The sequence below is a fragment of the Oryctolagus cuniculus genome, chromosome 17, assembly GCF_964237555.1.
Source record: "Oryctolagus cuniculus chromosome 17, mOryCun1.1, whole genome shotgun sequence".
NCBI lineage: Eukaryota > Metazoa > Chordata > Mammalia > Lagomorpha > Leporidae > Oryctolagus > Oryctolagus cuniculus.
In genome coordinates, this window is record NC_091448.1 from 43799684 (window position 1) to 43825536 (window position 25853).

The window sequence follows — 25853 nt, forward strand, 5'->3', positions numbered from 1 at the left end:
ACATGAGCTGCCAAGGCTATGGAAGCCTTTTGAATCCACAATGTCCATCATTATTTAGACAAGGCCATAAGCAAATTGGAACTTCTCCCCTTCGAGAAAAGTACATCCTTCTTTGATGGCCCCTTCTTTCTACTGGGGTCTCTCTCACAGAGATCCTTCGTCCAGGACTTTTTTTTTTTTTTTTTTTGGCCACAGTGTCTTGGTTTTCCATGCCTGAAATACTCTCATGGGCTTTTCAGCCTGATCTGCATGCTGATTCTGTGGTCAAAGCGCTATTTAAAGCAGTTGTCATTCTATGAGTCTCCTGTGTGGACTGCTTCCCATGTTGGAACATTCTCTCCTTTTGAATTCTATCTATTATCTTTATCAGACATTTAATCTTATTTATATGATCCCTTTAACAGTTAACCCTATCTATATGATCACTTTAACACTTGATATGGTCACTTTAACACTTAAGATGGCATTTTTTGCCACCAGCTTAATGGGATTTGGGGTCCCATGGCAAGTTTTTAAACTAACCTTAGAAGTAAGTCCTTAGGAGTGAATGCAAAACTACACAGCTTTACAGTTACAAACTTCCTCCTCCCTCTCTTAATCCCATTCTTACTTTTTACTGAGATCTATTTTCAGTTGACTTTATACACCTATGATTAACTCTATGTTAAGTAAAGAGTTCAGCAAATAGTATGAAGGGGGAAAAAAAAAAACTTCCTTGACAGTCAAGACAAGGGCTGTTCAAGTCATTGCTTCTCAAAGTCAATTTCACTTCTACAGATTTCCTTTTAGGTGCTCTGTTATCACAGATCAGAACATACGCTATTTCTCCCATTGAAACTGGCTTATTTCACTAAGTATGATGTTTTCCGGATTCAACCATCTTGTTGCAAATGACTGGATTTAAATTTTTTTTTTACTGTTGTGTAGTACTTCATAGAGTGCATAATTTCTTTATCCAATCTTGAACTGATAGGCATTTTGGTTGATTCCATGTCTTAGCTATTGTGAATTGAGCTGCCTTATACAGCTGATTTCATTTCCCTTTAAATTCCCAGGATTGGAATGGCTGGGTCATATGGTAGGTCTCTATTCAGATTTCTGAGGTATCTCCAGACTGTCTTCCTTAGTGGTTTTACCAGTTTACAGTCCCACCAACAGATTAGGGTACCTTTTTTCCCACATTCTCACCAGCATTTGTTGTTTGTTGGTTTCTGTATGAATGCCTGGGGTGAGGTGAAACCTCATTGTGGTTTTGATTTGCATTTACCTAATAACTAGTGATCCTGAGCATTTTTTTTTTTTAATTTTTTGACAGGCAGAGTGGACAGTGAGAGAGACAGAGAGAAAGGTCTTCCTTTTGCCGTTGGTTCACCCTCCAATGGCCGCCACAGCCGGCACACTGCAGCCGGCGCACCGCGCTGATCCGAAGCCAGGAGCCAGGTGCTTCTCCTGGTTTCCTATGGGGTGCAGGGCCCAAGCACTTGGGTCATCCTCCACTGCACTCCCGGGCCACAGCAGAGAGCTGGCCTGGAAGAGGGGCAACCAGGACAGAATCTGGCGCCCCGACCGGGACTAGAACCCAGTGTGCCGGCGCCGCAAGGCGGAGGATTAGCCTAGTGAGCCGCGGCGCCGGCCGATCCTGAACATTTTTGCATGTGCTGTTGGCCATTTGGATTTCCTTTTTTGAAAAATGTCTGTTTAAGTCCTTTGCCCATCTCTTAACTGGGTTGTTTCTTTTGTTGTTGTGGAATTTCTTGATCTCTTTATATATTCTGGTTATTAATCCTTTATCTGTTGCATAGTTTGCAAATAATTTCTCCTATTCTGTCGGTTGCCTCTTCAATTTCCTGAGTGTTTCTTTTGCAGTACAGAAGCTTCTGAATTTGATGTAATCCCATTTGTTAATTTTGGCTTTGATTGCCTATGCCTCTGGGGTCTTTTCTAAGAACTCATTGCCTATGCCAATATATTGCAGGATTTTCTCAATGTTCTTTAATAATTTGATGATATCAGGTCGTAGTTTTAGGTCTTTAATCCATTTTTAGTTGATTTTTGTGTAAGGTGTATGGTAGGGGTCCTGCTTCATACTTCTGCATGTTGAAATCCAGTTTTTCCAGCACCATATGTTGAAGAGGACATTTTTTTTTGCAAAGAAAAGGGTTGTTACAACCTAGGTTTGAGTCCAAACACTGTGTTGAGTAGCTTTACCTGTCCCAGTTTCAGTGTATTTTATCTCTTAAATGAGAAAAGTTATAAATTACGCAGTTATTAGGATTAAATGAGATGACGTTTAAAGTAGCACAGAACTTCAAAAAATGCTAATGTTCATTCTCCCTCTCATAGTCTGTAATTAAGATTGTAACTTAACTGTCTTTTATTTTAAAGTAATCCATGTGCTGTAATGGTATTTGGTTAAGAACTGAGAATAATAGACTCATTAAGGCAAGTTCCTATGCAAAACAACTTGGTGGAGTGGAAAGACCACTGGACTAACTAATCCTGGCTTTTTATGGGCAAGAATAGGACTATGGGTAAATCACATAAGCTCTCTAGTCCACATTTGTATTTCTACTAAGTAAAGTTTTCCAGTGATTAATATTTGAGAAAACAGTAAAGAAGCTTGAAATAAATTAACACAGATAATGTTGCTTCTCTTGGGCACCTGAGGCTAATTGTTCATTTGCATCATTCATTTTTCTGAAGCAAATCAGTACATTTTGAAATTCATATTTCATGGTGCTACTTAACTAATTGCTACAATCAGCAGTGATTTATTGTGTAACAGGGCTGTTCAAATCACTCTGAGGTTGGCATACCATGTACAGTGCATTTTTAACCTTGTTTTTAATCACAAGTTTTAAAGGGGGATATTCTAATATTCTCCTAAAAGCCCTAACTTTGGCTCTATAGTTTCACTTTGCCCAGTGGTAACTTAAGCCATAGGGAAGTTATTGGCCCACTGCATGGGTACACCAGCTGTTGGAGAGGCTGTCCCATTTAGAGGGACCAAAAGTGGAAAAGGACATCCTATTTTTACTCTTGTATGGAGACCCTCATTAAATTACTCAGAAACAATAATCAGATAGATGCTGTTCAAGTTAATGGCACTTCTGAATCCCTGTCAAGAGAGCTTTATTTAATGTGCAACAGACCTGGAGTGATGCAGGTGTCTTTTCAGACCCTCATTTAATGTAAGCTGCTTTAGTTGGCATGGCAACTAGTTGAGCCATCTGGGAGACATTATGCTGGGGATTGAGACTTCAGAGGATTCTGCTACAGCAAAGCAAAAACCTTATCATAAAGTAGTATGTGTTGCTCCCAAATTTTTGCAGCTACATTGTTAAGTTTTCAAATTCAGCAATTATATTTTCCAAAGAAAACTGTAAAAGGTTGGCCTGGTTGTTTTTCTGTGGGGAAAAAAAAAAGAACTGCTGTATTCATGGAATGAAAAATGTATTTCCCCTAAGAATTTACTTTCCTAACCTAAAGCATGACAAAATATATTATTAGCATATTGGTTGATTTAATCACTTTGTGAGAAGCTTGTGTTTTGATCTTTTATGTTTAAGAGATAATAGCTTTCTTTTTTTTTTAACTCATATTGAGTCTTTTTTTTTTTTTTTTTTTTTTTTTTTTTTGACAGGCAGAGTGGACAGAGAGAGAGACAGAGAGAAAGGTCTTCCTTTGCCGTTGGTTTACCCTCCAATGGCTGCCACGGCCGGCGCGCTGCGGCCGGCGCACCGCGCTGATCCGAAGGCAGGAGCCAGGTGCTTCTCCTGGTCTCCCATGGGGTGCAGGGCCCAAGCACTTGGGCCATCCTCCACTGCCCTCCCGGGCCACAGCAGAGAGCTGGCCTGAAGAGGGGCAACCAGGACAGAATCTGGTGCCCCAACCGGGACTAGAACCCGGTGTGCCAGCACTGCAAGGCGGAGGATTAGCCTGCTGAGCCGCGGTGCCGGTGAGATAATAGCTTTCTGCACAGAAGTTAAAGGAAATGGTAGACTGGAGCTCTGCGTGTCTCTGTACCCTGGACTTTCTGATTTAATTAGAGTTTACTAGCCTGCCCCTCTTCTTTTTTGACCCAACCTATTATCTCCTCAAAGAGCAGATATATGAAAGTAGCATTCTTTGACATGCCTGTTTCTTAAATATTATAATAGAAGGGTGAATGAAAGGCTTTTCAAGTTCACCAGTCTTGAAGACTGGTGAACATGATGATACAATTATTCATGTTTAACAGAGGAATTACGTTGTTAGTGGTGGGTCAAAAATAGCCCAGTTTGTTGGTTTGAGTCCATTAGAGTTAGGATGAACAACATCCTGATCTGATACGTTTAATAATGCTAAGTATCAGAATTTTTTTTCAAAAATGACTAGTTATGAAAATATCTGGTTAGAACAGTACCTATTCCAGCCAGACAGTGTTTTCCTTTTTCTACTTTTTTTGAAAATGCATATAATGTTATTTCATATTTAATCTCTGTTTGGGTCTTTTTGTATCAGTTTGTTCCTTTTATAAGTCAAAGCAAATTTTCCAAGTGCCAGCACTCTGAATTCAACCAGATAAGTTGAAAATTAAGATGTTTTCTCTGCATTTACATGCATACCAACTGTCACTGTTAACAGTAAAGATCCTGACATCACAACTTGTCTGCCAGTTTTCCAAGATGTGAAGCAGAACAGAATATAACCTACTCTTCAGATCCATGCAAGACCTTTTCTATCCCAGTGGGAGCAAAAAAAGTTCTTAGTAAACTCAGCTGACATGACTGACATCCCATACAGCTAAGTATTTCATACTGTTTGTTAAGGAGTTGTTTTTTTCTGAAAACAATCTTAAAAAAAAAAAAAAAGCTTTATTTATTTATTTGAAAGGCAGAGTTACAGAGAGGCAGAGAGAGAGGGCGGGCGGGCAGGCGGGCTTCCATCTGCTGGTCACTCCCCAAATGGCCACAATGGCCAGGGCTGCACTGATCTGAATCCAGGAGCCAGGAGCTTCTTCTTGGTCTCCCATGCAGGTGCAGGGGCCCAAGGACTTGGGCAATCTTCTACTTTCCCAGGCCATAGCAGAGAGCTGGATTGGAAGTGGAGCAGCCAGGACCTGAATCGGCGCCCATATGGGATGCCAGCGCTGCAGACCAGGGCTTTAACCCACTGTGCCACAGCGCGAGCCCCTTGAATACAATCTTAAATTGACAACTGTCTTTGTTCATTTGGGCTGCCGTAACAAAACTACCATAAATTAGGTAGCTTATAAGCAGTTATTCCCAGTTCTAGAGAATCAGATGTCTAAAGTCAATATCCAGAAAGATTGGTGTCTGGTGGGGCCCCACTTCCTGGTTTATAGTGTTTAAACTGTAAGCTAAGGGCCGGTGCCATGGCTCACTTGGCTAATCCTCTGCCTGTGGCGCCAGCACCGCAGGTTGTAGTCCCAGTTGGGGCGCCAGGTACTAGTCCCGGTTGCTTCTCTTCCAGTCCAGCTCTCTGCTGTGGCCTGGGAGTGCAGTGGAGGATGGCCCAAGTGCTTGGGTCCCTGTACCCGCATGGGAGACCGGGCAGTGTAGCACCGGCTGTGGCGGCCATTGGGGGAGTAGGCCAATGGAGGAAGGACCTTTCTCTCTGTCTCTCACTGTCTATAACTCTCTCTCTCTGTCTCTCTCTCTCTCACTAACTCTGCCTGGCAAAAAAAAAAAACAAAACTAAGCTAACATGGTGAAAAGGACTGACAAGGAGCCAGCCCTGCAGTGCCAGCATCTATGGGCGCTGGTTCAAGTTCCGGCTGCCTCTCTTCCAATCCAGCTCTCTGCTATGACCTGGGAAAGCAGTAGAAGATGGCCCAAGTTCCTGAGCCCCTGCACCCACTTGGGAGACCTGGAAGAAGCTCCAGGCTTCGAGTAGCACAGCTCTGGCAACCAGAGCAGCCAACTGGGGAGTGAACTGGGGAGTGAACTGGGGAGTGAACCAGTAGATGGAAGAACTATTTCTCTCTGTCTCTCCTTCTCTCTGTGTGTAACTCTTTCAAGTAAATAAATAAATCTTTAAAAAAAAAAAAAAAAAAAGGACCTACAAGATCTCCTAAGCCCCTTTTATAGAGACGCTAATCCCCCTAGTGGGGCCCCTGCCTGCATGACTTCATCACCTCTAACCCTGTGGTCTAGGGTTTCAGCATATGGATTTAGGGAGACACAAGCCATGTGCAACAACACTGAATACGTTGATGGACATTGTGAAGTTTTCCTCTTTGGGTTGTTTTGTTTTGTTTTTCCTGTATGATGTTCCTTTGATGTTTGGTTTTGATTTTGTTTTTTTTTTGTTTGTTTGTTTGTTTTTGTTGCTTGAGATTTCTGGAACCAGCAGAACTCCAGAATATTGGGACTTCTGATTAAGACTTAATGGTGCAACTGTTTTCTTGTCCCTATCCTGAGGTTAATATTTCCTAGTGTGAAAACATGTTTCACTATATACAAAAGAATTAATACCCTTAATATAAGAAGCTGTCTTACAAATAAAAATTATCACTCCAGTAGGAAATTGAACAAAGGACAAGAACAATTTTCTTTCATTTCTGTTTTTCTGTCATACACATACATGTGAAAAAGTCCTCAAAAAAGTTCATGGGAAATGTGCATTACCTTTTAATTCCATTGGGGGGGGGGGCAGCATTGTAGAACAGTGTGTCATCACTGCCTACAGTGCCAGCATCCTATATGGATGAAAGTTTGTGTCCTTGTCGTTCCACTTCTGATCCAGCTTGGAAAAAGTAGAAGTGCTTGGGCCCCTACCACCTACCTACATGGGAGACCTGGAAGAAGCTCCTGGCTTTCTGGTTTTAGGCTGGCCCAGCCCTGGCCATTGTGCCCATTTGTGGAGTGAACCAGCAGATGGAAGACCTCTTTCTCTGCAACTTTGCCTTTCAAATAAATAAAATTTAGAAAAAAAATTTATTTCCTAGGAACATTTTGAAACCCTCTTATTTGTGGAAAATAAACATGTAAACTAGTTTTCTGCCTGAAAGCATAGTTGATAGAACACAAATCTTTACTACCATTCCTCTGCCAGTCCTTCTAAAATGTCAGTAAAGGGTTAAAAATTCAGACTGGAAGAAGCATAAAACCAAGCTACCAGTAGTGAGAACCCAGAAACAGGTTGGTTCTTGCTATAGAACATGAGAAAGACTCAGGAATTGAAAGCATCAATCAAGTACCTCAGAAAGTGGGGATGTAGGTGGGCCCAAACACAATATTGGTTACAATCATGTGTAAGAGATACCCTGCCCTACAGGTGACTACACGCTTTTCTTTTCTTTCTTTCTTTTTTTTTTTGACAGGCAGAGTGGACAGAGAGAGAGACAGAGACAAAGGTCTTCCTTTGTCATTGGTTCACCCTCCAATGGCCGCCGCGGCCGGCGCACTGCAGCCAGCGCACCGAAGGCAGGAGCCAGGTGCTTCTTCTGGTCTCCGATGTGGGTGCAGGGCCCAAGCACTTGGGCCATCCTCCACTGCACTCCCGGGCCACAGCAGAGAGCTGGCCTGGAAGAGGGGCAACCGGGACAGAATCCGGTGCCCCGACCGGGACTAGAACCTGGAGTGCCAGCGCCACAAGTCGGAGGATTAGCCCAGTGAGCCGCGGCGCCGGCCCACGTTTTATTTCTTCAAAACAGCATGGACAACTATGGTACCTTTGGCTCCTAACCCCACTGACACAGAACCCTGGCAGCCTGACCTGTAGTTCTAAAACAGAAAATTTGAGGATTTTTTTTTTTCCTGGAGGAATGGATTAACCCAGTAGAGAATCTACACATAATTGAGGTTCCCACATAAGGTACTACTATACAGCTGGAAAGCACTCCCATAGAGTATTGTTATTGTGAATGAATGTAACAGCCTGAACTTCCAGTGGTAGGGGTCACTCAATTCATGGCATACCACATAGAATGGAAAACAATATTATGTCACAGAATACATAATACCATGAGAAGATGTTCTTTTTTTTTTTTTTTTAAACATTTATTTATTTACTTGAAAGAGTTCCAGAGAGAGATCTTCCATCTGCTGGTTCACTCCCCAGATGGCCGCAATGGCTGGAGCTGGGCCTATCTGAAGCCAGGAACCTGGAGCTTCCTCTGGATCTCCCACATGGGTTCAGGGGCCATCTTCCCCTGCTTTCCCAGGCTATAGCAGAGAGCTGGATTGGAAGTAGATCAGCCAGGACTCAAACCAGCACCCATATGGGATGCTGGCACTGGCAGGCAGTGGCTTTACCTGCTATGCCACAGCATCAGCCCCCACAGTATTTTAAATATTATACATACACACATTTAGGTAAATTCCTGCTTTGACATCATAATTCTACTTCAAGGAATCAATCATTAGGAATAATCAGTAAATAATGAAAATAGCATACTTTTTTATTTTAAACTTATTTGAAACAGTTACACAGAGATAGAAAGTGAGGCAAAGAGAGAGAGAGAGGTCGTCCATCTGCTGGTACACTCCCCAGTTGGCAGCAATGGCCGGAACTGAGCCAATCAGGAACCAGGAGCTGCTTCTGAGTCTCCCACACAGGTGCAGGGGCCCAAGAACCTGGGCCATCTTCCACTGCTTTCTCAGGCCATAGCAGAGAGCTGGATCACAAGTGGAGCAGCTGAGACTCAAACTGGCGCCCATATGGGATGCTGGCACTGTAGATGGCGGCTTTTCTCACTACACCACAGCGCCAGTCCCCCAAAATAGCATACTTTTAGGATGTTTATCCCAGGGTTATTTAAATATAAAAAAAAGTAACAGATTTTCAACAATGATGGATTAAGTGACTTATACCCACACATTAAAACACTGTACAGTCATAAAAATCTTGCTTTATTAGACCATTAACTGCCAGGGTCCTCTTATTTTTTATTTATATGTTTATATTTTATTAAGGCTGCAAATCCATGTTATTATTTATAATAATTATATTATCAATAAATTATTACTTATTTTATTGATGATTGATTACTAATTTTAATGAATTGATTTGTTGATTAATAATTGTTTTATTATTTATGATATGTATGATTTATAATAAGCATATTATTTAAGTATATTTTAGCATATATAGGTATACACATTATTTTCATCAAAATTATATAGGTTGATTTAAAGAGAGAGGATTCTAAGTGGTTTCTGTATTCTTTGTGTTCCTCAGTTTTCTACAATGAAATTAGAAAAAGACTATTAACAGAAATTTTCTTCTTTTTTTTTTTTTTCAAGATTTATTTTATTTATTGAAAGGTAGAAACACAGAGAGGTCTTCTATCCACTGGTTCACTCCCCAAATGGCCACAGTGACCAGCACTGGGCCAGGCCTAAGCCAGGAACCAAGAGCTTCTTCAGGTCTCCCAAGCATGGGTGCAGAGGCCTAACAACTTCGGCTGTCCTCCGCTGCTTTCCCAGGTGCATTAGCAAGGAGCTGGATCAGAAGTGGCGCAGCCATATGGGATGCCAGCACTGCAGGCCAAGGCTTTAAAGTGCTGTGCCACAGCACCAGCCCCAGAGATTTTCAAAAATACATGAAAGTAGAGACAAACAGTGGTTACAACAACTCTCATATATTCATTGCCCAGCTATAACAATGTTAATCATCTTGCCAGTTTCAGTATTTTTATCCCTTTTTGTTAGGGAGAGGGAAAGGAGAGCTGGGATAGTTTAAAGTAGATCCCAAACATTATTTTACCTATAAATACATAAATATACATTTCTAACTCTTAAGGACTTGAAAAAATAATCATTTTTCCATTATTACACCGAATAAAGTTAGCTAATTTCTTAATATCTCAAAAACCTCTTTTTGAATTAGGATCTAAACAAAGTACACAGATTTTGTATTTGGATATCATATCTATCTATCTCTCTCTCTTTTTTTTTTTTTTTAATTTTACTTATTTGAAAGTGTTACAGAGAGAGATAGAGACAGAGAGAGAGAAGTCTTCTATCCACTGGTTCACTCCCCAATGGCTGCAATGGCCAGAGCTGAGCTGATCTGAAGCCAGGAGCCAGGAGCTTCATCCAGGTCTCCCATGTGGGTGCAGGGGCCCAAGGACCTGGGCCATCTTCCACTGCATCCCAAGTGCGTTAGCAGGGAGCTGGATTGGAAGTGGAGCAGCCAGTACTCAAACCGGCACCCATATGGGATGTGGGTGCTGCAGGCCAGGTCTTTAACCTGCTGTACTACTGCACCAACCTCTATATTGTATCTCTTGAGTCTCTTTTTAAAGATCTCAAACATTCCTGCCTGCCTTCCCCTCTTTAGATACATTTTTTGGGAGCTGTGTCATTGATTTGTTGGAGAAATTTTTTGTGAACAGTGGCCTACATTCTGTGTTTGACTGGTTGCTTCTTCATGGTGGCTTGTTTTTCATTCCCCCCCCCCTTTTTTTTTATTTGAAATACAGTTACAGAGAGAGGTAGAGACAGAGAGAGGTCTTCCATCCGCTGGTTCACTCCCCAGATGACCTCAACAGCCAGAGCCGCGCCAATCCGAAGCCAGGAGCCAGGATCCTCCAGGTCTCATGCGGGTACAGGGGCCCAAGGAGTTGCGCCATTCTCTACGGCTTTCCCAGGCCTTACTTAGCAGAGAGCTGGATCAGAAGAGCAGCAGCCAGGACTAGAACCAGTGCCCATATGGGATGCCGGTGCCCCAGGCCAGGGCTTTAACCCACTGTACCACAGTGCCGAACCCCCATATTTGTAATAAACCCGTGATTGCAGTGTTAGAGGATTGATTATTCAAATTAAGTTTTCTTAGACATTAATACTTTGGTAGGTAGCGATGTACATATCCCCAGGGCACAGTATCTTGATCCATGTTAAGTAATGCTAAAATTGGTATATCGAGTTGATGTCAGATTCTTCCTCATCTCTTTTAGTTTTTTTTTTACCAGCCATTGTTGGTCTGATCTGTGATTTCATAGAAACTGCAGAACAGTGATTTTTCCTTTTCCTAACTCTACTTTCTATCTGCATTTATTCACTGAAGTTCATCTGTAAAGGACACAGTAAACATTTAATAGATTTTCTTATAGTTTTTTAAATGTTGCTCAGAAAGAAGAAAAGAAATTAAACTTATGGAGTGCCATTGAAGCAATTTTAAACATGTGAAATCTAAACTTTGCTACTTGGGTAGATGGGTAAATCAAATGCCTCTGATACTACTGGCATCCCATATGGGTGTCAGTTTTTGTACTGACTGCTACAGTTCTCTGCTAATGGCCTGGAAAAAGCAGTGGAAGATGATGACCCAAGTGTTTGGGCCCTTACCACCCACCTGGAAAACCCCGATGAAGCTCCTGGCTCCTGGCTTCAGCCTGGCCCCTGGCTTCAGCCTGGCCCAACTCTGGCTGTTCTAGCTATTTGTGGAGTGAATCAGCCAATGGGAGATCTCTCTCTTTCTCTCTCTCTCTCTCTCTCTCCCTCCCCCCCTCCCTCCTTCTCTGTAACTCTGACTTTCAAATAAATAATGTTTTAAAAATGAAATAAACCACTATTGTGTAACATTTATTAGTTGGCTTACCTTCAGTTTCCTCATCTATAAATGGAGTGCCACCAACTTCTTGCAGAGACGCCCTGAAAACTAGATGAGATGATATATTTAAAATACTAAGTACAGTGCCTATAACCTCCTAGGTGCTTAAATATATTAGTTCGCTCATTGAGATATTTATAGTTTACTGAATGCAGGCATTATTCTGAGAGTTAGGGACAGATTTATAAACAGGGTGAAAAAACCTTGAAGTAGTGATAGGTCTACAACAACCAATAAACATAAGTAAATTAGACAGGATGGTATGATAAATACTAATGGAAAAAGAACAATGTGCTGGGAGTAGCAATTGGATAGGAAATGCAAGACACAGCATTAGACTAGTCAACATCTGCTTCATTTGAAAGATAGTATTTCAGCAAAAATACAAAGGAAATGAAAGAGTTGGCTAAATAGATGTCTGGAATTGTAATCCCAGCAGAGAGAACAGTTAAAGCAAAGATTTATGATTGGAGTTCAGAGAAAAGCCAGGAGGAAAAGAGATAGGAGAGTGAGAGTAAGAAGACCAGATCATATATGACCCTGTATAGCTGCTGTAAGGATTTGACTTTACCTGAAAATGAAATGGAAGGTTTTGCATAAGAGTGATATAATTCAGCCTATTCTGTGAAGTCCATCCAAAAATTTAGATGAATTGATGTGAAAGAGCAATAGATAAATGTATGATAAAGCAAATAAGTATCCAATGTGGATGGTAGGTATATATAGGTAGTCACATTTATTTATTTATTTATTTTATTATTTTTTTTGACAGGCAGAGTGGACAGTGAGAGAGAGAGACAGAAAGGTCTTCCTTTTGCCATTGGTTCACCCTTCAATGGCCGCCGCAGCCGGCACGCTGTGGCCGGTGCACCGCACTGATCCGAAGGCAGGAGCCAGGTGCTTCTCCTGGTCTCCCATGTGGGTGCAGGGCCCAAGGACTTGGGCCATCCTCCACTGCACTCCTGGGCCATAGCAGAGAGCTGGCCTGGAAGAGGGGCAACCGGGACAGAATCCCGCACCCCGACTGGGACTAGAACCCGGTGTGCCAGCGCCGCAGGCGGAGGATTAGCCCATTGAGCCGTGACGCTGGCCATAGGTAGTCACTTTTAATGTTTTCAGATTTTCTGTGTTTGAAAATTCTTAGAAGTTAAATAAAAACTGCCAAGAAGAAAACTAAGTATAATCCTCATGCTATCACATTTTAGTTATATATTGCTTTACAGAATAATTGTAACGTCATTAAAAACCAACTTACAAGGAAATGGTACGTACCAGATCTCATTTCCTTACTTTCATTATGAGGTTAAATGCATTTCTTTGGAAAGAATCTGAATGATAAAAGCTAAGATTAAAATATCTAAGAGTGTTAAAAATCTTAAAATTTTATTTTCTGTATCATAAAGTAAATGTCAGTATATAAACAACATTATACTAAAAAATTTTCCAGCTGCTGTGTTTTAGAAATGTAGGGGTCTTGGACCAGGTTGATAACAGTGGACATGATAAGAAGTAGCCTAATACTAAATTTTGAGGATGAAACTGACAGGAATTTCTGATAGAGTAGAAGTAGGGAGAAATTGAGAGAAAAATCAAGGGTGACTCCAAGGTTTCTGGTTTGTGGTATGGATAAAATTTAATCTGGAAAAAACTGGGTTTGCTGTGGGAAAGCCTGCAGCAAGAAAGTGGTAGAGGAAAGATCAAAATTAGTACTGCACATGTTAGTTCGAAATGTCAGTTAAGCATCCAACAGAGATGAAGAATAAGCAGTTTGGTTGGTGTATGTCTACACTTAACAAAAATTAACTAGAGATTTAAATTTGGAAGTCTAACATGGATATTATTTAAAGGCATGGGACTAGAGCCAGGTACCCAGGAAGCAAAGAGCAAGCCCTGGGGCGTTTCAGTATTAAGTGTTGTTAAGAGGAGAGAACCAACAGTGGAAACTTAGAGTAACTCATGAAGGAGGAGAAATTTGGTATCTTACTGTTACTTGAAGAAAAAAAATTGCTCCGAGGAAGAGGGAGTTGTGTTTTTTTGTTTGTTTGTTTTCTTTTGACAGAGTTATAGACAGTGAGAGAGAGAGAAAGGTCTTCCTTCCGTTGATTCCCCAAATGGCCACTACGGCCAGCACTGTGCCAATCGAAGCCAGGAGCCAGGTGCTTCTTCCTGGTCTCCCATGCGGGTGCAGGGGCCCAAGCACTTGGGCCATCCTCCACTGCCTTCCCGGGCCACAGCAGAGACCTGGACTGGAAGAGGGGCAGCCAGGACTAGAACCCAGCATCCATATGGGATGCCAGCACCGCAGGCGGAGGATTAACCAAGTGAGCCACGGCACCGGCCCCAGGAAGAGGGAGTTTTAAAATGCTATCATTTTTAATTCTTCTTGCTCCCAACTCACCTAGTTTTCTGCTTTTTTTTTTGTTAAAACATTAAATTAAAAATTGTCTTAGGGTTATACTTAAGTCATAAATTCACCCAAACTTAATGAGTTCTTAATTGCAGGCAAGGTCAGAGACCAGTGTCTTCCATTCTACCTTTGGCAAAAACCAGTTCTTTCATGTTTAACACTGATGTAAGCAAGGGCCATTTGTATGGCTCTTGGGCTCTAGCCTTTGATAGACTGCCATGTGTTGTTTGAACAAAACCATGGGTATATGACAAAGTAGCAAGGATAGCAACCTTGAATTGCATAAGGGGGATAGGGTTCATAACATACAAAGTTACTGAAAAAATAAAAGAATAAGCATGTTAAGATTGTAGAGAAATTTGGATTTGAAGTCATCTTTTTATGTGTTTGGGATTAGTACCATCATTTTAAAATTAAAGCTTAAGCCACCGTTGATGGATTGGTTGTGATCTTTTCTGTTGGTGCCATGGTTGCCTAGGGTGAGATCACCAGTCTTCTTATGTTTGAATACTGCATTAACACCTCTGAGTAGACCTTGAAACTGTTTGGTCTTCACACTTTTCCTGGCCTGGCTGTTTTTTAAAATGTTTACCTTTGGTTGTCTCTTTTATAATGCTGATTATAAGGAAATCATTTGGTTGTTTACTTCTGCTAACTTTTAAAGATAAATTCTTTTCATTTTGGCAATGTTTTATCTTGTGCGGGCTGAAGTTTTCACCTCTGTCGTACCATCTACAAGCTTTCTTTTCCTAAACTTTTCCATCCTTGAGAATCAAGGTTATTCTCTAGATCTGGTGACTACTTTGAGAGAATTGGGGGCTGAATTCTCTAAACTCTCCTTAACATAAAAACCTCAAGATACGTTGTCACAGAATTGATGCAGAGTGACCTACATAAAATTATTGTGTCTCCTCAACCACTCAGCTCAGATCATGTCAAAGTTTTTCTTTATCAGATTTTGCGAGGTAAGATTTTCTTTATGAAGGAAAAGGCAATGTCATGGTATAAATGAAATGTTTTGTTTTTCATCTGATCTTTCAAGTTTTCTTCCTCAAAGACTTTTTTTTTGCCAAAGTATATTTCATAATTGTTATATCTGATGTTAAATAAGAATGATGTGTAAAGGTGGTCAAATAGTACTCACTTTCAGTGATGGAAGAGAAGACCCTGCCAAGTTCATTAGATAGTTGAGTGAGTTAATCTACTAAGGTAAACAAGCAGAATGATTTGTTTCAAATCCATTAAACAGTCTTGAATTCTTGATAGATTAGGAGCATTTGGCATCTTGTGACTAAGTTAAAAACCATCTACATTGCCAGAATATTGGCACCTACATGGCTGAATCCAACTCTGGAGAAACAAAATGGCCCTTAAAACCAAAGCAGATGAGAAAGACTGATAGAAGAGGGCAGTTGATTAACTCCAAGCTAGCGGATTAAGAGCATGGACTTGCCTGATAAAATTATTTGGGCCAACCTTACTGATGCCTCTTCTGGCCATCAGTTGTGTCCTTCAGAATTTTGTTGTTAGAAATGGAGACTTGTTATGCTGACAGAGTAGTCTTACCTAGTAAAACATTTTCTGCCCCGACAGAATTCACAGAATCAATAGATTCTTAATAGAGATTTCAAGACATCTGCCAAAAGAATTAAAACATATGAGCAGTATTAAAGCTAGAAAATTTACCGCCAATAAATTTGTTGCTATTCTATGGCAGAGGGAAATGGGAAGGATATTGGCTCTTCTCACACTTGAGAAAAGTGTGATTTGTTACATTTTATTTAAAAAAAAAAAAAGAGAGAGAGACTCAGCCATGAAGCTGAAGCCCCCAGTCTTTTATGTCAAAAATATTTTTTTAAAGATTTCTTTTATTTATTTGAAAGACAGTTACAGAAGGTAGAGAGAGAGAGGTCTTCCATCCGCTGGTTCACTCCCCAGATGGCCACAATGGCTGGAGCTGTGCCAATCCAAAGCCAGGAGCTTTTTCCAGGTCTCCCACACGGGTGCAGGGGCCCAAGGACCTGGGCCATCTTCTACTGCTTTCCCAGGCCTTAGCAGAGAGCTGGATCGGACGAGGAGCAGCCAGGACTAGAACCGGCCCCCATATGAGATGCCGGCGATTCAGGCCAGGGCTTTAACCTGCTGCGCCACAGTGTCGGCCCTTATGTCAAAAATATTTTAAAAGTGGTAAAGAATATTACTGACAATCTGGGCGTTTCCTGAATTTTGTTGTAGCAGTGAAAAATCTGTCTTGGGAAGGTCTCCCTGTTAATGGGATCTGTTAGAGCAGGTGCAGAGTGAGTAACAGATCTCTAGCAGTCACACTGATGAGCAATTCAAAGATGTTAGTGTGATCATTCTTAACCCCTGTGCCTGAGAAGCTTATCTGTATTTAAGCCTACATAATCTTTTGAATTATAGACATTGTCTCCAAAGTGCATAGACCTCTGATGAGACTTTATTTTACTCTGGCAAAATTAGTTTTTTGGATGTAACACTAATAATATTTTTAATAATGTTCATTGTGTAGTTATTTAGGGAACAATTTTAAATTCTGTTTCTTTCAAGTTTTTTTTTCCAAACTGAGTAAATAAAAATAATTAAATGTCTGCAATAAATATGTTTGTTATTTCAGGTTTGAAATATCTCCATTCAGCTGGCATTTTACATCGAGACATTAAGCCAGGGAATCTGCTTGTGAACAGCAACTGTGTTCTAAAGGTAGCTTTTTTAGTTTATTTAAATATCTGAGAAAAATAAGAATTTCACCTTAAAGAAGGCTTAAGAACAACATGCTTTTGTGGAATAAATAGTTAAGCTTATCCTCATAACTACCAAAAATTAAAGATCTCAGTTTTCTCTGGCAATATCAGTCATAGCCCTGATAACTAATCTGTAGTCTTAGCTCATGTTTTTTAATGATATTTTGCCTGTGTTTTGGAAACTTAGAAATTGGAATTATAATGTGACTAGAAAGAGTAAACAAGGTGCCTTCTTTTCAGATTGTTCCATTATTAAAGGAAATGTGTATCAGGAAAAAATATTAAAAGACCAATAAGCTCTTTTTTCTGAGAATGAAGTATGGCTTTTGGGAAGACTATATTTTACACTGTTAACATTTCTTTATGCTGTTTGACTGAAGTAGCAAAGGAGGAAGCAGAAACATTGAAAAGTGAAAATGCTAACCACATGTCAAATATATTTCCACAATATATAGTAACCACTCCTCAGTTACTTCTCCAAAGAAGAATTGATTTCAGGATTAATTATATTTAGTAGTCCCAAAATCTCAAGTCACCAATTTTACTTCTCTCCCTAGTAACACTGCTCACTTACAAGCAGCAAAATCCACTTCTGTGCATTTCTCTGCCTCTAATACAGAATTCCTATTCCACCATATTTTCCCCCATCCTAGAAATCAGAAATAAGGGCCTTCCTAAAGTTGTGTCATCTCTAAGTAGCCAAATAAAAAGCCCACTTAACCTTACCACTTACCACTTAAAGTAGCTGAGGAGCTATTGTACTACATGGTGCATCAGTCAACAGTAAATATTTTTGTCACTTCAATTGACATATTTGAAAAGGAAAACTTTTTTAAATGTTCCTACTTTAAAAGTAATCAAGACTATCATTATTACTTAGATTGTTGGCAGTTAAATTAAGCATTAGTGTGAAGTATGTAAATAAATTTCTGTTTTTAATTTTTTTTTAATCTTTTATTTAATGAATATAAATTTCCAAAGTACGACTCATGGGTTACAATGGCTTCCCCCCCCATACCGTCCCTCCCACCCACAACCCTCCCCTTTCCCACTCCCTCTCCCCTTCCATTCACATCAAGATTCATTTTCGATTATCTTAATATACAGAAGATCAGCTTAGTATACCTTAAGTAAGGATTTCAACAGTTTGCTCCCACACAGAAACATAAAGTGAAAAATAATAGATGATTTTTTTTAAATGATGATGAAATCAGATCAGACCTATTGTCATGTTTAATCCCAGTGAGAGTCAAGTTGGGAATTGATAATTTCTTTTTTTTTTTTTTTTAACAGAAGATCAGTTTAGTGTACATTAAGTAAAGATTTCAATCGTTTGCACCCCCATAGAAACACAGAGTGAAATATACTGTTTGAGTACTCGTTATAGCATTAAGCCTCAGTGTACAGCACATTAAGGACAGAGATCCTACATGAGGAGTAAGTGCACAGTGACTCCTGTTGTTGACTTTACAAATTGACACTCCTGTTTATGGCATCAGTAATCTCCCTATGCACCAGTCATGAGTTTCCAAGGCTATGGAAGCCCCTTGAGTTCTCCGACTCTTATCTTGTTTAGACACGGTCATAGTCAAAGTGGAGGTTCTCTCCTCCCTTCAGAGAAAGGCACCTCCCTCTTTGAAATTTCTGTTTTTAATTTTTTTTTTTTATTTTTTTATTATTTTTTGACAGGCAGAGTGGACAGTGAGAGAGAGAGACAGAGAGAAAGGTCTTCCTTTGCCGTTGGTTCACCCTCCAATGGCCGCCGCGGCCGGCGCGCTGCGGCCGGCGCACCGCGCTGATCCAATGGCAGGAGCCAGGAGCCAGGTGCTTTTCCTGGTCTCCCATGGGGTGCAGGGCCCAAGCACTTGGGCCATCCTCCACTGCACTCCCTGGCCACAGCAGAGAGCTGGCCTGGAAGAGGGGCAACCGGGACAGAATCCGGCGCCCCGACCGGGACTAGAACCCGGTGTGCCGGCGCCGCTAGGCGGAGGATTAGCTCAGTGAGCCGCGGCGCCGGCCTGAAATTTCTGTTTTTAATTTTAAAAGCTTTCTTTGAACAGTGTGCCAATTCTGTTTAAAAGAAGGTAGGTTTATACGGCTTATGAATGAAAATTTGCTCTTCATTGTGGCCTTAAAGAGCTGTGACCCTTTTTAAACTCTAGAAAGATTAAAAACCTGCTTTTCATATTTTTCCTGAAATAACTGATTATTATAGTTCATTCTTTTTCCACAGAGAAGGTGACTGCCCCCCCAATTCTACTGAAGTAAATATTCCTTACATACATCTTTGATTTCATCCACTTGTAACTTTTTACTTTTTTAAAATTTTATTTTCATTTTTTATTTAAAAGACTGATGAAAACAGAGACAGACAGATATCTTCCATCTACTGGTTGACTCCTCAAATGCCTACAACAGCCAGGGTTGTACCAGGCCAAAGCCAGGAATCTTACAACTCAATCCAGGTCTCCAGGCGTGGGTGGAATCCAAGTACTTGAGCTGTCTCCTAAGGTGCACTTTAGCAGAAGGCTGAAATTGGGAGCAGAGCTAGAACCCAAACCCACTAATTCTGATATGGGGTGCAGGTTTGCCAAGCGGTTTCCTAACCCTGTGCCAAACACACACCCCACTTTGCACCTTTTTTTTTTTTTTTTTGTCCTTTTAAAACTATTTATTTGAAAGGTAGAGGTCTTCCATTGCTGTTCTACTTCCGCCCATGGCTGCAGTGGCTGGGGCTGGTGCAGACTGAAGCCAAGAACCTAGAACTCACTCTAGGTTTCCCCCATGGGTGGCAGGGGCCCAAGTACTTGGGCCATTATCCACTGCCTTCCTAGGCAATTGGGAGAGAGCTGGATAAGAAACAGAACAACTGGGATTCAAACCAGAGCAGCTGGGACTCAAACCAGCATTCCTATTGGTGATGCCGGCGACACAACCTGTAGTATAATCTGTGCCACAATGCTTGCCCCCACTTTTCACTTTTTAAAAAGAGCTTATAGTTTATCCCTTTACCCCTTTTAATCTTTAACAATAAAAAAGTTAAAACCATATATATTGGGGCCGGCACTGTGGCGCAGCGGGTTAAATAAAGCCCTGGCCTGAAGCACTGGCATCCCATATAGGCAGTGGTTCTAGTCCTGGCTGCTCCTCTTCCGATCCAGCTTTCTGCTATGGCCTGGGAAAGCAATAGAAGATGACCCAAGTCCTTGGGCCCCTGCACCCACGTGGGAGACCCGAAAGAAACTCCTGGCTCCTGGCTTCGGATCGGCACAGCTCCAGCCGTTTTAGCCATCTGGGAGTGAACCAGCAGATGGAAGACCTCACTTTGTAACTCTGTCTTTCAAATAAACAATAAATCTTTTAAAAAAAAAAAAAAACATGTATATTTAAATTCTTTGTTCTATTCCTAGCAAATCAGTCTTTTGACAATTTAAGCCAGTTTCTTATTTTGGTTTTTGGTTAGAGGTCTTCACAATGGACTTTGTATATAACCTGCCATGTTTGATGTTATTAACTGCTTAAAACCCATTTTCCTAATTGTCTGTTATTATGGTATTGTAACCCCTGGCTGCATGAATTGATAACTATAAGAAAATGTCACTTGTAAATACATAACACAGAGATGAGAAGAAACTGAAATTCTGCTCTGCTGCTTTGACATATCTTAGAAGGCTTATTTTTAAAAAGCCAGAGTAGAGTGCTAGACTAGATACAATTCTTCTCAAATGTACAGATTCCCTGAAAATAATTGTAACAAAATCTTCTTTTAAATTAGTACTCTCTTTTTTTAAGATTTTAAAATTTATTTTGAAAGAGTAATAGGGAGAGAGAGAGAAAAATATGGGACTAGTGCTGTGGCATAGTGGGTTAAGCCTCCCCACCTGTGGCACTGGTTCATGTCCTGCCTGCTCCTCTTCCGATCCAGCTCTGCTGTGGCCTGGGAAAACAGTGGAAGATGGCCCAAGTCTTTGGGCCCCTGCACCCATGTGGGACACCCGGAAAAACTCCTGGCTCCTGGCTTCGGATCGGCGCAGCAGCGGCCATTGCAGCCAGTTGGGGAGTAAACCAGTGCATGGAAGACTTCTGCCTCTCTCTCTGACTCTACCTCTCAAATAGATAAATAAATCTTAAAAAAAGAGAGAAAGATATTCCATCTGCTGGCTCATGCCAAACTCAGGAACCTGGAACTACTTCCAGATCTCCAATGTGGGTGGCAGGAGTCAAAGACTGGGCCGCCTTCCATGGCTTCTCCAAGCAGAAGTGGAGCAGCTAGGAATTGAACTGGTACTCTGATATGGGATGCCAGAGTCATAGGCGGCAGCTTAACCTACTGTCCACAATGTTGGCCCCCATGCATCTTGTAAAGATTTATTTGTTTGTTTATGTGTTTGAAAGGCAGAGTGAAAGATTTCTCCCATTCACTGCTTCACTCCCCAAATACCCACAACAGCCAGAACCAGGCCAAAGCCAAGAGCCAGGAACTCCATACAGGTCTCCCATGTTGGTGGGTGGGAGGGACTCCAGCACTTGAGCTGTATCACCTGCTGCCTCCTAGAGTGTGCATTCGTAGGAAACTGAATTGCAAGTGGAGGTGAGATTTGAATTCAGCTACTCCAATACAGGGAGCAGACATCCCAAGAACCAGCTTATCACTACACCACAATGCCTGTCCCAAAATAGAACAATTTAACTTCTTTGGTTTGGTTTGGTTTAAAGATTATCCTAAAAGTTATGGCCAAATAAAAGAGTTTTTAAAATACTAATATGTTATGTGAACTCAACCCTTTGGGAGGACATGATATATGTTTTTTATTGTTGTATTATAGTTTTTCTGTTTGATGGAGAATTTCTTTCACTGTTAAGTTTTAAAGATGTTGGTTTCAGTGTAGGCATTTGGCACAGTGGTTAAGAAGTTGCTTGGGGCAGCTGTATCCATGTTGGAGTGCCTGAATTCAAGTCCTGGCTCTGCTCCCAGTTTACTAGTTTCCTGTCACTGCACACCCCGGTGGCCAGCAGGTGATGCTCAAGTACCTGGGTCCCTGCCACCCATAAAGAAACCCAGACTGAGTTCTGAGTTCCTGGCTTTGGCCCACCCCAACCCTAGATGTTGTGGGCTTTAGAGGAGTGAATCAGCAAATGGAAGGTCTCTGTCTCTGTCTCTGTCTCTCTGCCTTTCAAATAAATAAAAACTAAAAAACATTGGATGCATACTGACTTATCCCCCACATAATACATAATACATATGAATTAATCTGGTGCAGGAATTCAAATCAGAAAGATAAGGCAGGGGGTGGGGTGGGAGGTAGCGCTGTGGTATAGCAAGTGAGGCCGCCGCCCGCAGTGTCAGCATCCCATGTCGGCACCAGTTCAAGTCCCCACTGCACCACTTCCAATCCAGCTCTCTGCCGTGGCCTGGGAAAGCAGTGGAGGATGGCCCACTTGGGCCCCTGCATCCACGTGGGAGACCCGGAGGAAGCTCCTGGCTTCGGATCAGCTCAGTTCCAGCCATTGCAACCATTTGGGGAGTGAACCAGAGGATGGAGGACCAATCTCCCTCCCCTTCTCCCCCTCTCCCCCTCCCCCCTCCCCCCTCTCTCCCTCCCTCCCTTCTTCTCTCCCTCCCTGCCTTCCCCCCTCCCCCACCTCTCTGTAGCTCTGCCTTTCAAAAAAAAAATCTTAAAAAAAAAAAGAAAGGGGAAAAAAAAGGGAATTCAACTCAGAAAGAGGAGATTGCCAAAAATTAGAGATAAATTTTGTTTTCTATAAGCAGTGGTTTTCAAGCTTTTTTCTGAAGCTGCCAGAACCCTTTTTCTTTTTCTTTCTTTTTTTTAGACAGTGAGCAAGAGAGAGAGAGAGTTATAGACAGTGAGAGAGAGACAGAGAGAAAGGTCTTCTTTCCATTGGTTCATTCCCCCAGTGGCCACCACGGCCGGTACTACGCTGATCCAAAGCCAGGAGCCAGGTACTTCCTCCCGGTCTCCCATGCAGGTGCAGGACCCAAGCACTTGGGCCATCCTCCACTGCCCTCCCAGGCCACAGCAGAGAGCTGGACTTGAAGAGGAGCAACCAGGACTAATACCCGGCGACCCAACCGGGACTAGAACCTGGGGTGCCGATGCCACAGGCGGAGGACCAGCCAAGTGAGCCACGGCACTGGCCAAACGCTTTTTCAAATAAGATTTTAATCTGAGACCTGAAGTTAGAAAATAAAGTTAAAATGTTACTTCATCATTTATATAATTTTTTATTTAGATAATATTGACTTGTAAATTAGAACACTGAAGCTTACATGGCTATTACTATCTGATCTTAACGCTAGTGCTGTTACTTTTTATGTTTTGCTTGCCCAATGTCAATAAAATCTTAATTCTTAGAGATAAACAGTAGTTGGTGGTGTTACTGCTGCTGTTTATTAATAGCTCACTTGGAAAACTTAGTATTCCTTTCAGTTAAACAGAAATATCTAGAAAACACTTTTTCATAGGTCTGCATAGAAGTTAACCATCTTTCTTATTTGTAAGTATTCCTGTATTCTCAAGATTCTGGCCTACTGTCAGAAGTGTTAACAAGTGCTCAGTTAAATATTTGTGGTGTGAAGACATGAATGCACTTATTAGCTTTAGCATCTGTGCTGCTGCATTTTGGCATGCACACATTGGGGCGTAAGTTAGGTATGTTAAGTATGTTAAATGTGCCAGTTTGAGTCCCAGTTACTCATTTCAGATCCAGCTTCTTGCTAATGCACCTGGTAAAGCAGAGGAGGATGGCCTGAATATTGAGCCACCCATGAGGGAGACCCAGATGGAGTTCTAGGCTGCCAGCTTAAGTCTGGCCCAGTCGTAGCTATTATGGCCACTTGGGAGTAACAAGCAGATAGAAGATTGCCTTCCACCATCTGCTCTCCTAAACCTCCCTTACTCCTCCCCTCTGCCTTTCAAATAGATTAATCTTAAAAAAAAAAAAAAAAAAAAAAAAAGATAGTAGACATAGTGTTAGCCTAGGTCTTTAAGATATACCTCCTGGGGCTGGCACTGTGGCATAGTGGGTAAAGCCTCTGCCTGCAGTGCCAGCATCCCCTATGGGTGCTGGTTCGAGTCCCTGCTGCTCCACTTCCGATCCCACTCTCTGCTATGGCCTGGGAAAGCAGTAGAAGATGGCCCAGGTTCTTGGGCCCCTGTACCCGCGTGGGAGACCCAGAAGAAGCTCTCGGCTCCCGGCTTTGGATCAGCACAGCTCCGGCCATTGCAACCAGAGGATGGAGGACCAATCTGGAAGTCACATCTGGGGAGTGAACTAGCAGATGGAAGACTCACTCACTCACTCTCTCTCTCTCTGCCTCTGCCTCTGCCTCTGCCTCTGCCTCTTTGTGACTCTGCCTTTCAAGTGAACGAATAAATCTTTACCAAAAAAAAAACCAAAAAAGATACACCTCCTTGGGGCCAGGACTGTGGCACAGCCAGTTAAGCCATGTCGGCAGTGCTGGCATCCTATATGGATGCAGGTTCACCTCCTGGCTACTCCACTTCAAGAAAAAGATACACCTCCTTTATCATATCTTCCTATATTGAAAATAGGTAATTAAACCTAGAAGTGTGCATTCAGCTAATTTTTTTCTGTAGTTGCCAATTGGAAACATTAAAAAGGGGTAGAATTTTTTTTAAGATTTTATTTATTTATTTGAAAGGCAGAGTTACATAGAGGAGAGAGTTCTTCCATCCTCTGGTTCACTCCCCAAATGGCCGTAGCGGCTGGGCCTGAACCAGGCCAAGCCAGGAGCTCAGAACTCCATCCAGTCTATATGGTTGCAGTGGCCCAAGCACTCAAACCCTCTTGCACTCTTTCCCAGGCACATTAGTAGGGAACTGGATGGGAAGCAGAGCAGCCAGGACTTGAACCAGTGTCTATAGGGGATGTTGGCATCCCTGGCAGTGACTTAACCCCCTGCATTCTCGTGCTCGTCCTGGGAAGAAAATAGAATATTTTTTTTAAGATTTATTTACTTATTTGAAAGAGTTACAGAGAGAAGGAGAGGCAAAAAGAAAGAGAAAGAAAGCAGTCTTCCATCCACTGGTTCACTCTCCAGTTGGCCACAATGGCCAGAGCTGCGCTGATCAAAGCCAGGAGTCAGGAGCTTCTTCCAGGTCTCCATGGGTGCAGGGGCCCAAGAACTTGAGCCATCTTCTTCTTCTTCTTTTTTTTTTAGAAATTTTTTTTGTTTGTTTTTAAGATTTATTTATTTAAAAGTTACACAGAGAGAGGAGAGACAGAGAGAGAAAGAGATCTTCCATCTGATGGTTCACTCCCCAACTGGCCGCAATGGTCGGAACTGCGCCAATCCAAAGCTAGGAACCAGGAGCTTCTTTGGGTCTCCCACATGGGTGCAGGGTCCCAAGGACTTGTGCCATCTTCCACTGCTTTCCCAGGCCAAGCATAGAGCTGGATCAGAAGTGGAGCAGCCAGGACCTGAACCAGCACCCATATGGGATGCTGGTACTTTAGGCCAGGTTGTTAACCTGCTGCGCCACAGCACCAGCCCTGGGCCATCTTCTATTGCTTTCCCAGGCCATAGCAGAGAGCTGGATTGCAAGTGGAGCAGCTGGGACACTAAACGGTGCCCATATGGCATGCTGGCACTGCAGGCGGCGGCTTCACCTGCCACGCCATAGCACCAGCCCTGTGGGAAGAATTTTTTTAAGATACATCATTTTATATAGAAACAGTGATGTTTGAGACCAGATTATTTATTGATATAAAGTATTTTCTACCTGTATCATTGAACTTTAGAAGTTCAGAAGTCTACCAAGTTTTTGGCGTTTTGCTTTGTTTTTGCTCTTCCATTTGTAGCTGTAGTTTCTGCTCGATAATATTTTGATTATCTTTCCTGTTTAGATTTGTGATTTTGGATTGGCCAGAGTTGAAGAATTGGATGAATCCCGTCATATGACTCAGGAAGTTGTTACTCAGTATTATCGGGCTCCGGAAATCCTGATGGGCAGCCGTCATTACAGCAATGCTATTGACATCTGGTCTGTCGGATGTATCTTTGCAGAACTACTAGGACGAAGAATATTGTTTCAGGCACAGAGTCCCATTCAGCAGGTATGATTTTATTTTAAGGCTTT

General features: G+C 41.9%; 1 protein-coding gene across 5 annotated transcripts in view; it reads left to right on the plus strand.

The window, feature by feature from the left end:
- NLK (nemo like kinase) overlaps positions 1 to 25853 on the plus strand; it is a 183357-nt gene that overhangs the window by 125323 nt on the left and 32181 nt on the right. For all 5 annotated transcript variants that reach the window (XR_519262.4, XR_001795249.3, XM_002718934.5 and 2 more), the window contains exons 4-6: positions 14828 to 14934; positions 16605 to 16690; positions 25621 to 25830. Coding sequence is in view for 3 of the 5 variants with exons in the window: in XM_002718934.5 (XP_002718980.1) it covers positions 14828 to 14934; positions 16605 to 16690; positions 25621 to 25830 (403 nt within the window). In the remaining 2 variants the exon portion in view is untranslated. The remainder of the gene's footprint in view (positions 1 to 14827; positions 14935 to 16604; positions 16691 to 25620; positions 25831 to 25853) is intronic.